This window comes from Saccostrea cucullata, unplaced genomic scaffold, assembly GCF_032062105.1.
Source record: "Saccostrea cucullata isolate Sc308-1 unplaced genomic scaffold, CSIRO_AGI_Scuc_v1 ctg1610, whole genome shotgun sequence".
In the NCBI taxonomy this organism is placed as follows: Eukaryota; Metazoa; Mollusca; class Bivalvia; order Ostreida; family Ostreidae; genus Saccostrea; species Saccostrea cuccullata.
The window spans coordinates 99,553-124,053 of record NW_026920090.1 but is presented as its reverse complement, the minus strand read 5'-3'; the positions used below and the strand labels follow the sequence as shown (position 1 = coordinate 124,053).

Below are 24,501 nucleotides of genomic sequence, written 5' to 3'. Positions count from 1 at the left end.
CACCTCTCATGTTTCGGAGGTCCGTGTTTCCTCCGCTATTGTTTTGTATTGTTTTATGGACATTGAGATTGAATACTGTTCGTTATCTCCATATCCTTCTTTTACATATGGTAAAATAGCCATATAAAGGTAAAAAATGATAAAATGTTCAAATGTTTTGACAGTTTAATAGTTGAGAAACACTTTCAAGTTGGTAAATATTATAAAATATTAAGTACTTACAACATATCATCCAATCAAACTCCAAGACTAAATGTTTTGAAAAAAAAATAAATGTTCTAGTAAATGAACGGACAGAAAATATTAACTTTGGAATGTTTACATTAAACCATTCCCATCTATTTTGATACAGGAAGAGTGAAAGAGAGAGAGGGAAAGAGAGAGAAAGAGAGAGAAACCGTTTCAATTTTATACTTGTACGAGGGTTGTTCGAAAAGTTCGTGGACTTCTGTCGTATCAATTTTCATTTGACGTCATATGTTATCCAAATTTGGTAGGAATATTCTTCCAATAAATCCAAATGAGTTTTATGATTATTATTTTTTTAAATATCACATGTACATGTATACAAAACCTATCCAGCTTTTAAAAATGCAAAAAAATCGGATCGCGGAGCAGGTAAAAATTAAGTTAGTTACAAACAATAGACTAAAAATAAAAGACATTGGTACTTCAGAGTTGCTGATACTTTGCAAGCAGAGTTAAGTAATAAAAGAAATTAAAACCTTAACAAAGAAAATTATACCACGAGAGCAATTCTTAATTTTTTTCCTCGACACCAAAATATAGGCTCGAATCTGTGATTACTGATATTTCAAATCATAGGATTTTTAAACCCGCACGTTTTACGGAAGAAAATGCAGCTAAAACAATCCGTGTTCCTTAAACTTCAATATGCCAATAAAGGAATTAATGCAATTAATATTAGTAATATTCTTAATCACATAAGGGTCCAGTCTTGTATTCCATCATATTTCAAGTTAAAGACATAATCCTCCATCGTGTTCATGTTCTTTTTCTTCTTCTTTAACTACAGTCCTGCTGGACACGTTATTACAGGTGACGTGCATGTAGATATAGTTAATAATGAGGATCTTAGATCACTTATTTTAAAAGGTCCTAAATATAGAAACCCCGATATTTCAAATAGCGTCGGAATATCATAAATATCATAGCTTCTGTTGAAAATGACGCCAGATATGAAAAAAGGACGTTGACGCCCTATCAGAATGGATTAAATGTATCAGATTCATGTTAAAGTCGCGTATTAAAAGATTGAGGGGCAATATGAAATTCATCTATTCTTCTGTGTTCAATAATCCAGAAGTTAAAAAATAATTACATAGATTATATGATCAGTACTTACAGGTCACTGCCGACAAAGCAAGTACATTGTCTTTCTTTGTAAGGCTCATTTTATAAATTGTAATTTAGAAGAACTTGGATTTAATTCTACCAGAGGTAATCCTACTTTTACTCATACTTCCCTCTCTAAGAAAGACATTCTTCAAAATCATATGTCAGTTTTAAATATTTTTAATATTCCACAGAGCCAAAAGGAATTTGAACTACCCTAGATTCCGAAACTTCATAAAAATCCTTACAAACAAAGATACATTGCGGGTTACAGCAAATGTTCAACCAGGCCTCTTTTGTTATTCTTCACTAAGATATTGACAGTAGTGAAGGAAAAACTTCAAGAGTACTGCGCAACAATATATTCAAGAAGTGGTGTAAATCAGATGTGGATACTAAAAATTCCAATGAAATTTTGGACAATTTGAAATAACAAGAATTTATCAAAATCAACAACTTTAAAACTTACGACTTTTCAACTTTATACACAACCATTTCCCTCAATAAATTAAAGTCCAGGCTTTTTAATATCATTGACAGCTGCTTCTCCAATAAAAATGGAACTCGTAAATTAACTTATTTACCTGGTCATTGGTCATTGCAAAATTATTTTGATAAAACACATTCTGATTGCACATATAAGTACTCTGAAGTTGACATCAAAGAGATGCTCGAGTTTCTAATTGACAATATCTATGTGTTTTTAGACCAGGTATTCAAACAATATATTGGAATTCCGATTGGTACCAATTGCATTCCGTTATTAGCAGACCTATATTTATATTCATATGAAGCAGAATTTGTACTAAATCTTACACGTGAAAAGAAGAAAACACTTGCTGTGGCCGGTATCGCGACATTTAGATATATCGACGACGTATTGTCAATTAACAATGGTCATTTTCATTACTACTTCGATACGATATATCTTGGTGAGCTTGAGATAAAAGATACCACATCTGACACATCTGTTTCATACTTGGACATTTTACTTAAAAAGACGTTAATGGTAATCTAACAACCAAGCTATTTAAAAACGTGATAACTTTCACTTTTCTTTCTTTAACTTTCCTTACTTATGCAGCAGTATACCTTCATCATCTGCATATGGAGTATATATATCTCAGTTGATTCGATACGCAAATTCATGCTCTACGTATGAACAATTTCTAAAACGAGGTAAATTATTAACAAGTAAGTTGATAAAACAGGAATATCAAGAGTCTCGTTTAAAGTCTTTCTCTGGTCGATACAATGACCTTGTCAGCAATTACAATTTATCATTAAGACAAAAACTGACTGACTTTTTACATACTTATTGTTAGTTCATTATTTATAAACTGAATTGACGACAGATTTTTCCGTAACCCGTCAGTAGGGGATGCTCACTCCTCCATGACACCTGATTCCACCTCTGATGTTTCGGAGGTCCGCATTTGCTCTGGTCCTATTTTGTTTTGTTTTATGGACGTTAATATTGAATACTGTTTGTTATCTCCATATCATAACCTTTTTAAATCTGTATAATCCGAAACAGGCACATATTATCGTACACAATAAAAGTACGTCATTACATAGAAAATATATTTAAAAAATTATAAGATTAAATTTAAAGTTTATTACAACAATCCTTACAAGGAAATCATAAATTAAAAACCTTATTGACAAACGGGAACTTAAGATCTGTCGTGAAGTCACCTTTGACAAAAAAAATTATCAGCTATATCCAAATTATGAAGAACATACCCGAGTATTTTTTCATTAGTAGAAGCCTACAATGTAAGTCATATATCTTTTTAAAATTGAGAAATTAAATGAATGTAATCTACAATAATTCTATATTAATATGCACATTTATAAGAATAAAGGAAAATCAGATATTTTTTTCCAGAATTGTTTAAAAGGAACACAAATTATTTTTTTAACTTTTGATCTTTAAAAGAAAAAGACGTTGGGTATATAATTTGTCAAAAGTTGAAACAATATATAGACAATTATTTTTTTGAAGAAGAAAAACAGCTTTTAAAAATAAATGTCAAGTATAAGAAAAAGGATTTAATGAGTAGGTATTGGATTATATTCAGTGTGTGAAATGTATAGGGATAATATTTTGTAGAAATTCTTGACGCTACGTTTTGACGTTACATTACCGTTATGTGTACCCCGCGGTTATGAAATATGTTGATTTTAAAATGAAGTAAATTTATTTCTGATAAATCGAATGGAATGAAACTTCACAGATAAACAAAACAAATATTTTTACATGTCATATTGGGGTTATTTTAAGTTTCTAGTATGTAATATTACGAAGATTGACATCGTTCACGAACTTTTCGAACAACCCTCGTATATATGTGTAACAGGTTAAATGATAGACTACTAAATTATTAAGAATCGATAACGTAGTCTTATATGATATATACATGTATATTCAAAAATACATCATCATGAAAATTTTTTTTTTTCAATTCTTCTATGGCAGTGCCTTTCACACTGTTCATTGTGTTCCTAAACTTGTAGTCGTTATTTTTAAAGATGCGGAATTTGTTCATTTTTATTAGAAATGGAAAGTATGATCGAGATTCATTTTGAAATTTACAGAAAATTCTTATTCATTGCTCAGCCTTTGATTTATTTTGTCTTACATGGGCGTCATAATTGTAGAATGACATCTCAGCTGATTCTCAGAATCTCTCGAGTGATAATTGCTCCTATTCCTTAAGGTGAAATCATCTTTAATTTGTAATCAATTTAAGGATATTCTGAATTTCAAGTACAAGGGGCTTTTCAAAAGTTCTGACAACAGTGCAATAAAAAAATAACCGTTTTACGGAAATTATTGAGTTTGATATTATTGGAAAGATCAAAATAATATACACATATTGTGACGTCACTTTATAATTTTTTTGACTTAAAAACTCCGAAAATGACGTCAGAATTTAGAATGTTTAGCATACTGAAAAGTTGCGTTTTATCCACATGACACGATCGTAAAAGTGCTGCCAAATGCTTATTTGAAAAAAATATTTCAAAGAAAATTTTAATTTGCAAAGAGGTAGAGTAGGACTATGATACTGTTTATCAGCAATTCCACTATTTATTGCATGATTTGTTTACGAACACGGTTTATGTCCGGTTATGCTATCATCGACATTCATGTAAGATTTTTATTTACATGACATGGCTGGATTTTCGGTCCTTTATATAGCTCTCCATTGTTTGTGATAAAACATGTCCTTTATTAAACTGAAGTATATTAATGCAATTTTCTTCAAATATATTTTGAGTATCAGGACTCTTACCGTTTACGAATAAAATGTACTAAATCTTGTCCCTGACTTGATTCTGTGCATATTTTTCATATCAATTCAACTTCGGCGCTCCAAACATCACTACTGTTTTTGACTTTTGAATCCAAGATATGAATATAAATTACAAAAACATGTAAAATCTTATTTATTTCCATGCATTAAAATTTGTGAATATGTGGAGGTACGGTGGGGTTAAAACTCCGCCGCCGCCATTTTGTATTTTACAGTAAATATGGGGCACACTAAACTTAACTTCTCTTGAGCCTTCATCGACAGATCTGACGAATTTATGCCATCAAATTTTCTAACACGATCGCCTATTTTTCTTTGACTGTCAACTTCGTCTTTTTCTCACAGTTAGGTCTATTTCAGGCAATAGTTTGAGCGAGTTTTTGATACTCGCTAAATCCATTTCAGAACAAGAAGATCTGCGAAATAGAACACCATATGATAAATTGTAGTCTATGTAAACATTCCACCAACTGGCATTTGCGTCCGATAGCTTGCATCCGAGTAATGAGCAAAAGTTGTCTTGAAAATTTTAATTTGATCCAATTGTGTCTTTTGTTATGTCATTTTTATGGTCAGTATCCTAAACATTTTGTATTCTGACGTCATTTTCGGAGTTATTACGTCATAAAAATTATAAGGTGACGTCACAATATGTGTATATTTTTCTGATATTTCAAATGATATCATACTCAATAATTTCCGTAAAACGGTTAATTTTTTATTAAACAGTTGCCAGAACTTTTGAAATGCCCCTCGTATATTAACAAAATCACCTGGAATCCATTTCGTCTTTTGAACTTAAATTGTTACAACACTTTTTTGGTCGCAGGTGTGGTTCAGGGAAGGGGGACGGTATCCTTTTCTTTAATTTTAAACTTCAGAAATTTGGTTTACCTACAAACCAAGGTTCGAATATATTGTTTGCAAGTACTCCTGAATTTTCTCCTTCACTGCTATTAATATTTGGGCGTTGAATCATTATTTTTTGGCAAAATATAGCATCATACCTGCAACTGTGTGTGCAAACAAAGTGAATAACGCGTGTTAGCGATTTGTGTTTACTCTGCACCTTATTTGTACTGAGTGAATGGACTCATGAGATTGAATTGTGTTCGTTATCTCCATATATTAAATATTTTGAATAGAAAAAATATTCAAGGATTGTTCAGAGATTTTGAAAAGAGAACCAAGTAAAAGAGGACAAGATGGAGTTTATGTTATTTTCCCTGACACCCGGAGAGAGGTCTTCTGTGACATGACAACCGATGGAGGAGGATGGACGGTGAGTTGCATGTTTTGTCAATATTATACATCGACAACACCTGTAAAGAGGTTTACTATGACATGACGACAGACGGAGGATTATGGACGGTGAGTAGTGTGTTTTATTTCAACGTTATACATCAACATTACCTCGAGAGAGGTCTACTGTGACATGACGATAGATGGAGGGATGGACGTTGAGTAGTGTGTTTTATTGTAAATGTTATACATCGACAACACCTTGAGAGAGGTTTACTGTGACATTTTCATGTTAATGAGCAGACTCCTAGGATGTTGATCCAAACTACCCCTTTGAATTGATTAATAAACCAAAATAAACAACATAAACTGGAAAACTGTCAGTGTTCAGCTGGGCGATGACCGTTGTCCTTAATACGGATACAATTGGTCTCCGGACTGGTTTGGAAATCCTTCCTCCTGTCCTACTGTCGTGGAGGTCTACACACACATACACACACAAGGAAAAGGTATATGTTTTGCACTAAAGACTCTAGATGTTACCGTGTTTGGTACAATGACATCCACACACACAGTTTAAGGATCTGTTAATTACCCGTGCACAATATAATGTCAAGGTAGACATATACTTTACAAATTGCACATATGGCGTACAAATAGAATAAAGATGCTTTACGACAATACTATATCTTTTACTGGACACTTTGTTACAAATATTACAGAACAAAAGCATACTAAAGAAAATGAACGAGACATTATACAATCATTACTCGAACACTTTTGACTAACTGTACATATAAACTAGTGCTAATTGTAACGGGGACCGTTACAGATGTTCCCCAAACGCTCCCCAACTCCCTTTTGGTGCCATATTCCCTGGAGGCTTCATTAAATAGGACAAACTCTATCATTTAAGACTTTAACAACGTTTACCCAGAAGTGTACCAAGTTCATTCAAATTTAAGCAATGCACGCTTGCGCATGTGAATGCATGTGCGTAATGACCATATCATCTTGTCTACACAATCTATATATTTTGATATACTAAATATTAAAGTATTTAATCCAAAAGTATAAAAAAAAATATATACGCTCATTCAAGTGTATTTTTTATTTTACTCTTTTCACGTGCACGCACGTGCATACATGAGCATGGTGACTATACCTTCTTGTAGAAGTCCATTACATCTATCTATGTTCTAAATCCCACCCCGTTTGGTTGTAAACCAAGGAAGTTATAGCTGTTTAAAGTTTAAGCCAATCAGATTGCAGCGCATGTACACGCACGTGCATGCATGTGCAAGGTGACCATAGCTTCTTGTAGAAGCCCATTATATCTATCTATGTTCCAAATCCCACCCCGTCTGGTTGTAAACCAAGGGAGTTATAGCTATTTAAAGTTTCAGCCAATCAGATTGCAGCACACGTGCATGCACGTGTTTTCATGATAATTGCTATATATTATGTTGTAGGATGACCTAATGCATGGCTATGTTCAAAATTTCAAAAGATTTTGTCAAAAAACAAGAAAGATATTGAGACTTTAGTTTCAGCCAATCAGAGCGAAGCGCACGTGCATGCACGTGAGATGTAGCAATTTTGATCATATGATATTGTCTATGCTACTTATATATCCTTATATTATGAGTTTTAACGCATTTCATAAAAAAATGTAAAAAGTTACGCCTATATCAATTAAATCGGTCATTTCATGTGTTTCACGTGCACGCTCTTGCAAGCACGTGCGCGCAAAATGACCTTCGTTCCGCAAATCTACATAACATGTCTACTGACCCTAAAAACATTTCACCTAAATCGGATGTGTAGTTTACAAGATCATTCGCGGACAAAATTTTCCCGAGAAGAAAAATAATAATAATAATAAGAAGAAGAAACAGAGTAAAAACAATATGTTCCCCAACTTCGTTTGGGGAACATAATAACGTAATTAGAAATATGAAAAAATAATGATTCGCAAATAGCAAAACAGTTAAGGCTGACCTTGTTGAGAAATTCCGAAACTAGTTGTTTTAAGATATTTACAGCATTTATATTTAATAAACAATAAAAACAAGGCTTACCTCAGAATAGTAGGATCCTACATATTGGCAATAACAGATTAATTATGGTGAAGTCTGCCATGACTGTTTTATTACAAGATATCTTTAACAAAATCTCTAGAAAAGTATAATAACGTCCTTCTCTATCAGGACTGCAGTGTCCAACTGCCGCACGGACTCAAACTTACTTTCAAAGTCCAGTGATTTGAGGTTTAAAAAGAGTAAATTATGTACATAGAGTAAACGGAGGTTCACCACGGGGAAATGGAATTTTGCATCGCGTTCGAATATTGACAATTCATATAAATGTAGATTTTAATGTAACAGACATGATGAAAGATGGAGGGGGTGGACGGTGAGTAGTGTGTTTTATTGTCAAGGTTTCACATCGACAACACCCGGAGAGAGTTCTACTGTGACATGACGACAGATGGAGGGGGTGGACGGTGATTATTTCATATACTAGAATGATTAGCTACCGAATGGTCAATAAATTGTTTTATTGGCCAATAAATTGTTTTATTGGCCACAGGGGTCGTTCAATAAGTAAAGCAAAAAACTGTTTGTCATAATAAATGTAAAAGAATTTAATTTAATTTTTTTCACATTTAAATAATACTATTTAAGACTTTTTTTTATCACAAAAACCCCACGATTTTTGTTATTGAAAAGAAATTTGGGTTTAAACTAAGCATGGTCAATACACTTTGATTTAAACGGACAAGAAGAGAAAAGGGAGATCGAATTTGAAAATTGTGCTTTTCTACATAAAATGCCATAGAACTTATTTTAAAGATAAGTTTTTTATATGTAGAACATTTAGTCATTAAGGCTTTGTAGTGTAAAGAAATTTTTAAAAGAAAATCAAAAGGAAAAAAGGAGAGTCACAAGATAACAATTGATTTGTTCGATTGAAATTTTTCTGGACATCATTGATGTCGATGATGTGCGCCGCATGATATCAGAAAGAAATAGATTTACATTGAATTACATTAAGGCACTTAAAGCTGTACACTCCTCGTAAATAGGAATTCGCCATTTTCGATAACATTATCTACGATACATCAATGCTAGGGTATACTCTTCGCATTCGTTACAACTGATTGCTTTATAGTCACGGGTATCGGCGTGGAATGGCGACCCCTGTTCGTGCTGGTTATCTTGCATTACCTGTGTTTATATTATATTGCACTTACGTTTATCTGTGTTGTTTGTATACTGCACTGAGCTATACAATTATAATTTCTAAATTTTTTTCCTAATCTACTTTCCTGCATTAGACGAAGTACGAGGGTTGTTCAATAAATAATGTTCTCGGTGCTCGGAAAGAAGCAAAGGACGCTTTTCAATGATTTAGCCTTAATGATTTAACTTAAAATTCTCTTAATTAAAACACATGTCCGTAACATTTTTTATCCAATTTCAGATTTGTTTTAGAACTCCTTCTTGGGTATGACCTTTAATACACTGAAAAATTGCAGATCCTATGATTTCCTTGACTTGTTTCTTTTTTCTGAAAAGTGTTTTTTTTTCAAGTTTGGAAATAGAAACAAGTCTAAAGGTAAAAGATCTGGCGAATATTGTTAATGTTATAAAACATTAACTTTCTGTTTATCCCCAAAACTCCTTCACTCTTAAGGGCGTGCGGGTTTGGACGCCGTCATGAAGAAATTTAATATAGTGGATTCCTGATTCTGGGTCATTCCTCTAATTAACTTTTCGTTTTTTCTTTTTGCACAAAATTTGCTTTCTAGACTCCTCAAGAAATTAAACTGTCTCTCCCGAATACGAATTTGAACAACAACAATACTACTAATATCTAAGAAAATTGCATTTGTCTTTGTGCTCTTGCAATTCTTTGCTCTTGTCAGAACTTCGCTGTTTTTGTCAAGTACATCTTACGATAAATTTTGTGTAGAGGGTTCCAAGCAATAGATTAAAGTTTTGATCATCTGTTTGAATGTCGTTTTCACTCATTTTTCAAACTATAGGGTGACCTTTGAATACTAAGCTTTTTTTTAACGACAAACGTTTCTTAAAAAAACAGTGTAAATTACTTCCGAAATGATGTCTATCAAATTTGCTATGTGTTTTAATGTCAATCATACATCAACAAATATTACTTGTTGAAATTTGGCAAGCATAAGTTGTTATAATTATAATTGACCGCTTCTGAAAGCTGACAATGAATGAAAATTGATCGAAAAAATGTTACATTCTCTTAACTCTTTACAACTTACTGAAATGTTATGAAACATACACTTAACGTTCACTTCATAGAAATATGACTTTCCCATTTCCCCGCAAGCACTTTATAGCATGGCACAAGTTTCTCTAAAGTTTAGCGTAAATGATATTAGGACGTAATTTTTTAATAGGAAACTTACTTTTCTTATTTTATTTGATTTAATAAGTATAAAATAGAAGGAATTTGGCAATAAATTGAAGATTATAATGAACTTTTTAAAGTGCGTGAAAATGCGTGATTGCGGGGAAACGGTATATGCGTGATTTTGCGTTAGAAATAGGAAATGGTATATGCGTTAAATGCGTGACTGCGGGGAAGGGGATTAATGAAGCTTTCATGTTCACTCTAGTTTTCTGATTCTTTACCATTCATTGACTTGTTTCTTATTCCTTGGTATAACGTTCCTGGATCTAAAAACGCACCTGCAAATAAGCTTAAAAATTATATAAGATGTTGGAGAAAAGAAAGTAGAATTTTTTTCTTTATACATACTAGCTTGATATCAGCAATTGTAAGATCTTTTATTTCCCAAAAGCATTGAAACAATCAAAGGAAGATTGCATGATAACATATAAATGTATGTCATGGAAATTTTTATCTATTAGTGTATTTGGGCTATCTTTGAAGATGCTGAAGTTTTGTGTTCATGGGAACAAAGACCTAAAACATGTATAAATGGTAATGTTGAATGCCTCTAGAGATTGAAACTATTAAGAATATGTATTACGTAATTTTTAGAGGAAATTTTGCATTATTGTAAAAACAAATCTAACAAAATATTATTATGATGGCTTTATACCTTACATTTAGCGTAACTAGAAACCATTTCCGCAGCAGAGCTCCTGCGTAAGTAACCGCATTTGAAACGCAACGCGGCACTGTTAAGGCCTACTATAAGAAATCAACGGAAAATAGAAGTGCAAAAACGGGAATTATTCTTAAAACTGAATTTATTTTTATTCAGCTGTTTTATTATCACAGAACTTAAATACTTATGGAAAAAGCATAGTATAACCTACTCTGTACTGTATAAAGTTTGGTCCCATCGATGGACAGTCACGTGCTGAATGCATAGTAAGTATGCTGCATGTAGGTCACGAACAAAGTTCAATATCGCAAGGGCATACCCTATTTGAAATTAAAAAATCAAGCTATTAACTGTTTCTGTATAATCTGTGCGTTCTGCAAAGTGCTGCTGCTTTGAAAAGAATTCACGTTTTAATAGTTAAAATTTCAAGTAAATAAGCCCATGTCGAAATATGTTTGACTTATACCAAATATTTTGTGTACTTATAAAGTCAACCTCCCGTTTTAAAGAAAGCAGCAGCACTTTTCAAATTAAGGAACATATCTTTTCTTTATATTCAAAAAATGGTTAAGATTAATTTAGTGGATGCCCTTGTGAAAGAACGATCTAATGAGGCACCTCGGTGAAACTTATACCTAACTTGAACATAAAAACACGACAAAATTATTTAAATACATTCTCCCGATAGTTAATGAATAATCGCAGTAAACAAAGGATATACATTGGTATTAATAACCTACTTAAAACCTGTGAATAACATTCTGTTTTATAATAAAACGCATTTTTCATTGTAAAAAAATCCCCCAATCTGCCTCTCACAGCACATGAAATACGTCATTTTTACAAAAATGACGTCATGATTGACAAGTTCATCAAGATCAGTGTTTTGTATTTAACCAGCTGTATAGGATTTAACTAGCAACTTTTTAAATGCATTGATAAGTTTTATTGCTGTTTATTATGCTAATGCAGTTTAAAGTTGCAAATTATTTCATTTTCTGGTATTATGAGGAAGACATGAATGTATAATGTGAAACTCTATATTACTCATTGCTATAAAACGCCTTTATATCACAAATAAAATACGCAGACATATTTTTACTTGAAACTCAAATGATATTTGAGACGAATGAAACATAAAGGTTAATGTTATTTTTTTAAGAATTAAAAATTAAAATATTCAATATATTTCCCAGGTCATTCAGAAACGAGAGGATGGAGACGTGGATTTTTACAGGACATGGATAGAGTATAGGCAAGGATTTGGGAATTCCTCTAAAAACTACTGGATAGGTATGATCTTATGATAATTTAAAGAAAAACCTCATTAATTTGAATTGTTTTATCAAAGCAGAATAAACATATATTCATGCCCAGTTTACCTGAAAGGTTCAATATTTTCGACAAAGAAATGTGGAAAACATTGATAAACTAGACATATGTTCATAGGACATGAATGCCCCGCCGAGGGTATGTTTAAGTAATACAACATGAAAATTTGTATGAAATTTTTTCAGAATATCTTGAAAAGCGATGCAGTTGAATTGCTTACATCAGCATGTATCAGCATATAAAGTTTAACCCTAAATCTAACCCACTAAATTCAATTAGGTTAAGGTCAAAGGAAAGGACAAGGTCAAAAATGTTGATGCACTTTAACTGCTTACATCAGCAAGTAACCCCATATGAAGTTTGGCACTAATTAGGAAAAGTGTGATCAAGGGAAATGGTAAGGCAAAGGTCATAAACCGTTGAAAAGCTCTCAACAGGTAGCATCATCATATACAATTGAAAAAAAAAACTATGATTGGTTCATTTAAACTGACAAAAAAAAACAATTTGATATAAGTTAGGTATTGTAAAATGAAAGGTCAAGGTCAAAAATGTTGATGTAGTTGAATTGCTTACATCAGTATGTATATATCAGCATATTAAGTTTGACACTAATTTACGAAAATGAGGTCAATGTCAAAGGAAAGGTCAAGGTCAAAAAAGTTGATGCAGTTGAATAGTTCTCGTCAGTATATGAAGTTTGATAAAATATCTTAAATGGTTTCTTTAAAACTGAGTTGAACATTAATTTAAGAAAAGTGTCGTCAAGGTCAAAGAAAAGGTCACGGTCAAAAAAGTTGATTCAGTCAAATAGCGCTCATCAATATTTTTCAACATGTGAAGATTGATAACACCACCTTGAATGGTATGTTTAAAATTGAGCTAAACACTAATGTAAGAAAAGTGAGGTCAAGATCAAAGGAAAGGTCAAGGTCAAAAAATGTAGATCCAGTTGCATAGTTCTCATCGATATCTACAAGCATTCGAGGTTTGATAAAAATGTCTTGGATAGTTTCTTTGAAACTGATCTTTGAACTGCGTTAAACGCATAGTGTGACGGAAGGACAGCTAAACAGGACAGAAGGACGGAAGACGGACATGACTAATACTATATGCCCTGGATATATTCATGGCGGGGCATAAAAAAACAAAGACATCCAACAGCATTTGATTTCAAAAATTCAATAAAAAGTACAATTTCTTCAAGCGGGAATGATGAAAGGACACAGGAAATTTCTGAGGTTGGGTCAGGTGTTGAATGGACTGAGCACATCCAGTTGACATGGCTCACCCACCATGATCTTATGCACGAATTTACAAGCGCTCTGGTTTCTTTTCTTTACAAAAGTTTATAAACTTCAAATTAAACATTTAACACTGTAAAAATCTGATGTTTGGTCGTTTAGCTGTGGCCTGCTTGGTTTTTATAATTATTTGTTTATCTGTTTCCTTTGTTTTTATGACTTCTAATTTTTGTTCCTTAGCTAGTGACAGGTCATCCCAAAAATTAAATAAATTAAAATGTTCGTGTTGTTTGTTATTTGTAGTTAAATTTTCATTTGTTTTTCTTCATTTATATAGGGAATGATGCAATTCACACCTTAACAATGAATAAAAACCAGGAACTCCGAGTTGATCTCCAGAGACATAACGGAGAACAGGCGTACGCTGTGTACACCACATTTTACATCGGAGATGAAGACAGTAAATACAGACTAACAGTGTCCGGATACAGCGGAACTGCGGGTGAGTAGTGTGATCCGCCCAGGTACCGTAGGATCAAGGTTACTTAAATAATTTGACTGTACATATTCTACAGGTATTTGAATATACATATTGAACAGATATTTGACTGTAACAATTGTACTGGTACCTGACTGTCCAAATCGTACAGGTATTTGATGGTACATATTGTACCGGTATTTGATGGTACACATTGTACAGGTATTTAGGGTCATATTGTACAGGTATTTACGGTCATATTGTACAAGTATTTTAATGTCATATTCTACAGTATTTTACGGTCATATTGTACAGGTATTTAATGGAACATCATGTATAGGTATTTGACGGTTATATTGTACACGTATTTGATGGTACACATTTTACAGGTATTTGACGGTTATATTGTACAGATATTAACGGTCAATTTGTACCGGTATTTCATGCTACATATTGTACGGGTATTTTACGATCATATTGTACAGGTATCTGAAGGTACATCATATACAGGTATTTGACGTTACATATTCTTCATGCATGACACGGTTTGCTCGTTTGTACATATAAGAAATGTATGGAGATAAAGAACAATTGACAATATTGCAGATGTCACGACAAAAAGTGACCTCTGAAGAATATTGACCGAAGATCATTTTTCTACGTAGAAATTTTACTCCATGGGCAAAACCTTATGTACGCACTACAGTTAAAAAGGTTACATGTACAAATGGAAATATCTACTAATTTTTTATACAAAAAATACATAATTTATTAGGATTTGCTATTCTTTTTAGGACTTTACTGATATCAGAAAATATATTGTGATTCAAATCTACATGTTCAGAACATTTAAATTTTTTTATTTAGACTGGTCACGTGATTTTAGAGTCACATGATTTTAGCAAATATACTTGCAGCTTAGAGGTCATCAAAGTCTCATGAAGAGAAAGGGATGATTTAATTTGTTAAAAAATAAATAATAACAGTACTCAATCAATTTGTCTTTGCTGTTCCATTTCATTGACACAAAAAGTGATCAGCTCAAAGTGTGTACCACTATCTGTTGTCGATTGCTGGTGTTAACAAAACTATAACAAGATTACTATTGTTGCATTAAAACAAGATAAATTCAAAGTATTTCATGTACTAAAAATTGTCACAAGTAGTATCGTTTTTCCCTTTTTAATTATTAGTGATAATTTTTATTTCTGTTAACAATTAAAGCCCACTGTCCTTATTGTCTTTGGTTTAAAAAATATCTATTCTTTGCGTTATAACTCGAATCTTTCAATGTATATCGCGTATATCGCAAAATTATTTGCATCGTGTATCCGGACACTGTTAGTCTGTATTTATTTGCATCGTTAGTTTCGTGTTATATCACAATGTGATAATTATGTATATAGTACTTTTACTCAGGATACGTTTGATCTTGTTTGATAGATGAGAAATATGAATGCAGACGTAACCTCTATGAATTTATTAATGACTTTTCCTCAGAAGAAGAAAAGAAAAGTATATATTTGTTGCAGAATTTTGCGTTTTATTTAAAAAAAAACTAATTAATTATAAGATTTTTTATTTAAAGGTGCTTGGATTAACTCAAAATTTCTGTATAATTTCATAACGTATACCTTCCTATTGCATCTCATCCAAAAGTATTGTTACGCCCGCAGATACTTCCGTAGTTAGAACTCTTTTGTACATTGAGGTAATTTATATGATTTACGTTATTCCTATGTTCATGACTGCAAGCACATGATGGGAAAAAGCCTTCACATATTGCGAAAATAATTCTAGGTATACAGTGGTGTATTCACAGACTCATTTCAGTTTAAGATTACCGTTAAGACCCGTATTTATTACAAGATGAAGTAATCGTTCGTATTTGACCCACTGACATTTACAAAATCTTTCGTCCTGGTTGGGAAGCAAATCTTACAGTAAAAACTCTTTTGTACTTTGAGGTAATTTATGATTTACGTTATTCCTAAGTTCATGGCTGAAAACACATGATGCGACAAAGCCTTTACATATTGCGAAAATAACTCTAGGTGTACACTGGTGTATTCACAGACTCATCAGTTTAAGAACCGACCTCTTATTAGACGACCCACTAACATTTACAGAACATTTCGTCCTAGTTGGGAAGCAAATCTTGCAAGAAATGTGTAGAAACCAAACAGATTGGGATAGCCCTCTTCCAGAGAACTTAATGCCTTGATGGAGATGTTGGAGAAATGATCTCCAGCAGCTTGGTTCCTTGAAAATCGAGATATGTTTAAAACCTGAGAACACTGGACATGTTGTCGTAGCGAAGCTACAGATGCGAGTGCTATCGGGTATGGTCAGTGCCCACACTAACACTTTCATAAACACAGCAGACACCAAGGACGAAGTATCACCACGAATAAGAGAAGATCAAAAACATGTACGTATTGGATTACTGACTGCAGTTCTGCGGTGTACAGTGTCATTTTGAGATTTGGAAATGTCGTAAACTTCGCAGTCAAACACAGGATCAGAAAATGGACTACCCATCTGCTGACAGACTTGCAGCAGAAGCATCCTTTACGTACAGTGGTGAAGACTTCTTTGGACTATTTGTAGTTAGTTCTTTGGACTATTCCCTGACGTTTTTCAGAGATCAATATGGCGCAATAATATATACCGGAGCAAAATATAAAATGACTTAAATTTCTCTACATGTATAAAAATGAACAAGATTAGCAAGTAAAATAATAATTACTTTATTTACATTGTGAACAAGTATTTCATACAATTTTTTGACTATCGATTTAACCTGTGTACATAAAGAATATAAACCGATAGAAACTAGCCTTTATAAGTTTGTTTACAAGTTTAATGCTACTTTTTTCAGCTGCACAGTCTCGAACGTTTATTCCTATTTTTTGGGAAGTCCTTAACTTTAATCTTCTTGATAAACTATAATTTTTTCATTAAATTCTACTCACGATAAAATAAATCTGTTGGAAAATATCAAAACACGTCACGAACAGCTGACAAACAGCTCGTTGTAGATTAATGTAAGCTGTCGCCATTGTCTCCGTGTTTACATCAAAATGATGACTTCATAAACTAGTTAATGAAATCGTAGATTGAATGTTTTTGATCAAATTTATTGCTTGATTGCAACCCAGATAGCAAGACATAGTTTGGCCAACGTTGGTCCAATTTTTTTCCAACATTGGCCCACTGTTGGTAACCTTACGTTGGCCCACGGTAATTTTGCTTATCGGCCCAACGTTGGTCCAACATGTTGGCATATTGTTGGGCCAACGTAGGTAAAATTGTATTCCAACTTACAGCCAACCTTAATAACTGCTTGGATAGGTTGGCCCAACGTTGGCCCTTTGTTGAAATGTCAGATGGTATATTGTTGGGCCAACGAAGTTATTAGTGTATGCCAACTAACAGCCAACCTTAACAACTGGTTGGTTAGGTAGGCCCAATGTTGACCCTTTGTTACAATGTCAGATGGTAAATTGTTGGGTCAACGTTCTTATTACATAGAAACATTTGCAATTGATTAAATGATTCTTTACATAAACCCATTTTATGACTGTTTAAAAAATTAATACACAATTCAACCTGCATTTATAATGCATACATGGACATGTTCAATAAAAACATTACTAATGATTCACTGTGAAAATATTTTATACACATCAATCATAATTTCATATTAAATGTTAAAATAGACAATTGAGGTAAAGTATGAAAAATTATCAATTCAAAGTTCTAAATCAGGGCTCACTTCCTCTATCACTGTCCGTTTGTTGTATTCCCGCTCTTTTTTTTCCCTCCCTTCGTCGCCTCCCGTTTTCTTCATCTTTATCTTTATCATACACACTCGTACTTCATACACTTCATCATGTTCATTCAGTTCTTCGATTTCATTGTTATTTACTGCATCAACATTTGTTTTCCTTGCAGTCTCTGTCTGAAAATACAAAATAATTTGATATTAGAAACGATACAATTACTGGTCCAACTAATGAATAAATAATATACTTCAATTGAAGTCTTTAAAGATTGATGTATAATAATATTATTAGTGCATGTTGATCTATAAACCTTAATTTCTTTGTTACAATCGTGTCTTTAATAGACAGTTAAGAATAAGATAGAAACAACTTATAAGATGTTATTTAACTTGTTTTTCATTGTATTTTTAATGAGCTCTAGAAGTTATTGTAAATAAAGTTTGAAATACATATATTTGCAAACTGTATACACATAAGTTATAAATATATTTGTATTTACATTAACTTACAGTGCTTGTGTGCAGAAAACATGAAAAGAATGAATTCCGAATCAATTTTAACAGTAAACCTGAATAAATAAAAATAAATATACTTACATCGCTTCTAAATGCAGCTATAGCAAGAACATAATCCACAAATTTGAATTCAACTTCTTCTTACTTGCCCTGCATTTTCAGTCTATCACCACCTGTGAGCAATTGAATCTGTCAGCTCACCCCACAGTCTGGTGTTTGAATCGCCGCGCGACTCGCAAGCTTAAGCGAACGCCAAACTTTTGTTTCAATTTAATTATAAAGCTGTGTCATTTTGATTTATGTATATGTGGGCTTCATTCACATCCTGTTCCTGAGAACTTATTCAGTCTTCTCTAAATTCTCATGAATACAGCGCTCATGTAAAAAATTCATAATTCATAGGGTTTTATTTCAAATAAATAAGCATGCATGCGCACAGTTAAAAAATACAATAAAACACTCTTTGGTGCTGTGATCACTTTTGTTCAAAGTTAAAATGCTGAAAATATCAGATCTGAACAAAAACAGTCATCCAGTCAAAAGCATGGACATAGAATGTCCTCTTAATTATTTCAGAATGTACATCTACATTAATACTTATATTAGAACCAACGTTGTCCCAACGTAAAGCTCAGCAGCTATATAAGAATGACACCATCATTTAGTTGGCAGTATTTATATATATAATTCGGCCAGTGTTGGCCCAATATAAATATCCCATCTTTGAAACACCTAAACAAAAGAACACTCGTGCTAACATCGGGCCAACGTTGGGCCAACATACTACTACCGACTTGATAAGACTTTTTGAGGGGGTGTATTACAACATTGGGCCAACGTTGGGCCAACATACCACTACGAGCTTGATAAGACACTTTATTTAAGGGTGTATTACAAACATTGGACCAATTTTGGGCCAACATACTACTACCAACTCGATAAGACATTTTCTTTAAGGGTGTATTACGAGCATCGGGCCAACGTTGGGCCAACTACTACTACCAACTTTAAAAGACCCTTTTTAAGGGTATATTAAAAATATTGGGCCAACGTTGGGCCAACATCAACATCCTTCCTTCCTTGGAAAGTAATTTGAATGGAAGTTGCTAACGTTGGACCAACGTTGGACCAATAGAGGAATTATGTCATGGCCGAGAAGGTTGGCATGGTAACATTGGTCCAACGTTGGCCCAACGTTGTTACCCCAACGCCAACCATACAACCTTTTGCCAATGTTGGCCCAACATAGTTATGCTATCAGGGAAATTAAATGACTCGTTCAAGTGTTTACATCCATCGGACCAATCCATCTATTTTGGCGACCGATTCCACCAACTTTTTATTAGCTCACTTGAACCGAAGGCTCAAGTGAGCTTTTCTGATCAAAATTTGTCCGTTGTCTGTCGTTGTTGTCGTTGTAGTCGTCGTAGTCGTTGTTGTCGTTGTAAACTTTTCACATTTTCATCTTCTTCTCAAGAACCACTGGGTCAATTTCAACCAAACTTGCTACAAAGTATCCATGGGTCAAGGGAATTTACATTTGTTCAAATGAAGGGGCACGCCCTTTTCCAAGTCGAGATAATTATAAATTAGGGAAAAATGAGTATCGCTTTTCAAAAATCTTCTCAAGAACCACTGAGCCAGGAAAGATGAAAGTCATGTGAAACCATCCTTATATATTGTAGATTCATGTTTGTTTAAATCACGAACCTTGGGGTAGGGTGGGGCTAATATGGCCGATCAAAGTTTTACATTAGGAATATATAGGAAAAATCTTTAAAAATCTTCTTCTCAAGAACCATTGAGACAAGAAAGATGAAACTCATTTGAAATTATCCTCAGATAGTGTAGATTCAACTTTTTTTTCATATCATGACCCCTGGAGTAGGGTGGGGCCAAAATGGCCGACCAAAATCTTAGATAGGAATATATAGGGAAACCTTTAAAAATCTTCTTTTCAAGTACTTCAAAGCCATGATTAGTAATATTTATATGGAACCATCCTCAGGTAATGTAGATTTTAGTTCGTTCAAAACATGATCCCCTGGGGAGTTAAAATTCATCCCCCCACCTCAATAAACTTTTAGCTCTGATCTGATATGTGCTTTTTTGTAGCTGATGTGCTCAGGTGAGCGCTGTGGCCCCTGGGCCTCTTGTTATCAATCTTCAGAAGGTATTCCCAGACAACAATCTGCTGTTATTCACTATTACTGATCACAAGTAGCCTTTCACAAAATATTCTTTTCGACATAGAACTCTTAGCCTGATGAATTCGAAGCGTAACCGCCATTCAAGCCGATTTAAACCTTGCGTCATTTTTCAACATCTACGACGTCCGATTTGTGCAATAATTTATATTCGAAAATACTAAATTGTCTGTATCAAATGTATACATTAGTAATAAATATCATGTTTAAAGTGGGTCGGTACGTGATCAAATCTTCAGAAACGGCCATCGGCCTTCACAGGATTTGATCATGTGACCCACCCACTTCAATTCCCATTGAAATTTTTAAACTTGTTATTTATTTCTTTAAAAAAACAGGTCAAGTCAATGAATTCCAAGATAGAGGAGAGTAAGAAATGCTTGGTGTAAAGTTATATGAACCCAAACAACTTCGTAGTTGTGTGTCTATTGTCTTCACTAAATGGGTAAAATGCATGTTCGACAATTACGGCCACTGGGTGCACTTTTAAGTTTTTGCACTGAGTTCAGAGTTTTGAGGAGGCATGACATTTTATATTGCCTTTGCCATGGTCTACCGGCAAAATCAGCCATCACTGAATAAAATTGAACTAAAACCATTTATTTGATCACAATATGTATTGTTGGTGTGAATAAATTTTTTTTTCAATTTTCATTTCATTTTAATAATTGTGTTCAATGTAATAACATTATCTTGCTCACAATATTAATAATTGCTACAAATAAATTTATTTCCAATTTTTCTAGCAATAAATGTATTTATTTTCTCAATGAAAGTAATAATTTCGTAACTATAACATTTATATGTTTTTTACCCAAATGGATTACCATAGATTACTGATTTCTAAAATACCACGAAAACATATGACGTCAGCGAAAATTTTGAATCGGTGCAGTGCAAAACATACGATGGCCCTATGAACGAATAACAGATGATACGTGAGATTTAAAATAATTAAAATAACGAGGATAATTGTTAATATCTGTAACAAAAAGCAACTGTATCAATTCTTCCAACTTAAAGCACTACATGGCGCATAACCGCTAAATCCACGAAAGCTAATGATTGAGGGTATATATAGTAAAATACGAAATCACAAAGAACGGCGTCTTCGGCGCAAATCGATAGCGCGGCAGAATGACGATCTCGGGGTCATATGAGTTCTATTCCCGGCGTGGGCGCTGTCGTATTTTCTTTAGAAAATGAAGCCGTACACTATTTTGCATAGTATGCTTATGCCATAGAAAATCCTTAGAACACTATGCGATAATATTTGGGTATGCGTTATATAGAGACAAACTTACAGGAATCATAATAATTCGGCATAGTATACTTACACTGTTTAAATCCTATGAAAATTCTATTAAGGTATGTCACTCGTAAAATTTGTTAAATCAAGGATTTATTGAGAAGTATATTTTGGATAAGTACTCGTAAAGAGTGACTCAAAATAGCAGACAAAATAGGTGGTCAGTGTTCATCTTACTGATCTACGGTACAATGAAGTTGACCTTTTCGCACTTAAAATTTAACTCTTTGGTTAATTACTTAAACCTTAATTATATTTTATCAGATGTAACCATGACAAAAAAATATGATCTTATTTTATGTAAAATATTTTGAATAATATCTATAATTGAAAAAAATCTTGCAAATTAATGCGCGTTAATTATTATGTGACCTTTTTGCTCTAAACAGTAACATATTTTGGGGTATTGAAAACTAAATATGCATAGATATGCAAAAAACTTTTTTTTTCAATCAAGCTTTTTACGACTTAAGGGGAAGAAGGAACTTTACCTGAAAAAATACCTGTCGTTCAATTTTTTTCATATTTTGTATATCCCTAATTTAGTATGTCCCACATACATTAAAAAAGATATATCAATTGGTTTCTAGACTTATTTTTGAGATATTGAGTGACAAATACTATACCCCTCAGTGTATGAGTGAACGTTTGATTCTCCATGTTTTTGGGCCCATCACTCGGTCAAAACTGAATTTTTTCAACATAAATAAAAAAAATATGTCAGCGAACACGTGTCTTCTAAAATATTTAAGAGTTTGAATAGGTTTAAAAATTCGAAAAAGCAAGATTCTTTTGTCACACCACATCTGGAGACGAAAATTTGCGTACTTTTTAAGACAACTTAAACAATAAAAAATTAATTTGCAAAAAATCCTATTATTCAATATTTAAAAATTTACGTTGAAGTGCAAGTTCGTCATGGTATTGATTAACTGTAAAAATATCGATTGGTGAAGCTGAGCTCAATATTGCACGGGGCATAGTTAAACGAGACATGATCATGAGAGAAACGTGCCATGTTTACATTTCTCGAGTACGGGAAAATCCAACTATGACGTCACAGATTTCTGAAATAAGCGAAAGAAGACATACCCACAGAACATTTCCGTCAACAACCATGTAAAAATATTTTTGGCGTTCTGTAATTCACAAAATACCCCACCATGTACAGATTATGACCCGTTTTTATAATTTTATACTACCCGTTTTTACCATGTATGATCTTACTGTACTAAGAGATCCACTATGACGTCAACGACGCGCCGACCGCGCAGTGTAGGGAAACGGAAGAGTGGATTAATATATTCCGTAATTTAATAATATTTGCAAGAAATTTTAAATATTTTTATACTAGATGGTGAACGCAAACAAACGGTCAAAAAATTATACAAGTACTGTGGTTTCAATCTCGTTTTGTACATATTTTATCAGAGATTATGACGTAATTAAACTGAGTCATGTGACCATACATCCTTCGTCCCCTTAAGTGCTGATCAGTCACAAGTATCGAGTACTTTAAAATAATGAAAGAGAAAGTTGGGGTCAGTGATGTAAATTTTGAAATCTTGGTCAAAATATGTGATTTTCAGGCAAAAATGGTGTAAATTTTATATTGACTTATTTTACATATCTTCATTATTTGGCAAATTTGTTTAATTAAGGTGTAAAACTTGTTCTAAAAATACAAATTAAGATATATATTAAATTTTCCTAGCAATATCATAATGGAAAATATTCTTTCAATAAAAGTATGTGAGACTAAAGTTCTAAGATATTAGATTTAATAAGTGTGCAGATTTGTAGAATTATCTGCTAAATATACTTCAACCACAAAAAAATAGTCCCTCGCAAATCTTTCTTCTTTGTAGCTTTTTGTGCAGTTTTTTTTTCGTTGAATGCTAAAACATTAACTTTGTTGAAATTAAATATGTTATAAAAATTGAATTTTGATAAATAGTTTCGAAGTAAGAGTTTCTGCCTGAACTTTTCCAAAAAGCTGACGAGTGACCTACCTTAAACTTAATAAATAAACACTATGCGATAATAGATGGATATTGATTATATAGAGACAGACTGACAGGAAGCATAATAATTAATAATCAGTCTCTCCACTTTGTTTCAGGTGATAGTTTGTGGTATAACAATAGAATGATATTTACAACAAAAGATCAGGACAATGACAGAAGTGTTCTAAACTGTGGTGTATCATATCACGGAGGTTGGTGGTACAACCAATGTGCCTTTGCAAATCTTAACGGACAGTACGCCCAGTCAGCTCGGTTTGGTTGGAAATATACGATATGGTATTACTGGAAAGGAACAACTGAGACATTAAAACAGACTTTGATGATGGTTAGAAACAAAAACTAGAGCACTCAGTGGGGTATAATCATGGTTTAAAGAAATGTTTCTCAGCGAATCAAATTTAAGTAATTCACTTGAAAGCATACTGTTGGTTAGGTGAAGATACATGATTGGCTTAGTTAAAATGGTTTGAGTAAGCATAGCTCCTGAGTTGATTCGAAGACCAAGGCCATCGGGTATCGGCATTATATCAACAAAATTATACGGACCAAGTAACTTGTTCCATG

General features: G+C 33.1%; 1 protein-coding gene across 1 annotated transcript in view; it reads left to right on the top strand.

The window, feature by feature from the left end:
- LOC134243137 (fibrinogen-like protein A) overlaps positions 1 to 24,280 on the top strand; it is a 59,008-nt gene extending 34,728 nt beyond the window's left edge. Inside the window, exons 5-9 of the mRNA XM_062725372.1 lie at positions 2,154 to 2,194; positions 5,839 to 5,961; positions 12,234 to 12,330; positions 13,951 to 14,115; positions 24,033 to 24,280. Coding sequence (XP_062581356.1) covers positions 2,154 to 2,194; positions 5,839 to 5,961; positions 12,234 to 12,330; positions 13,951 to 14,115; positions 24,033 to 24,280 — 674 coding nt within the window. The remainder of the gene's footprint in view (positions 1 to 2,153; positions 2,195 to 5,838; positions 5,962 to 12,233; positions 12,331 to 13,950; positions 14,116 to 24,032) is intronic.
- The last annotated feature ends 221 nt before the right edge of the window (positions 24,281 to 24,501 follow it).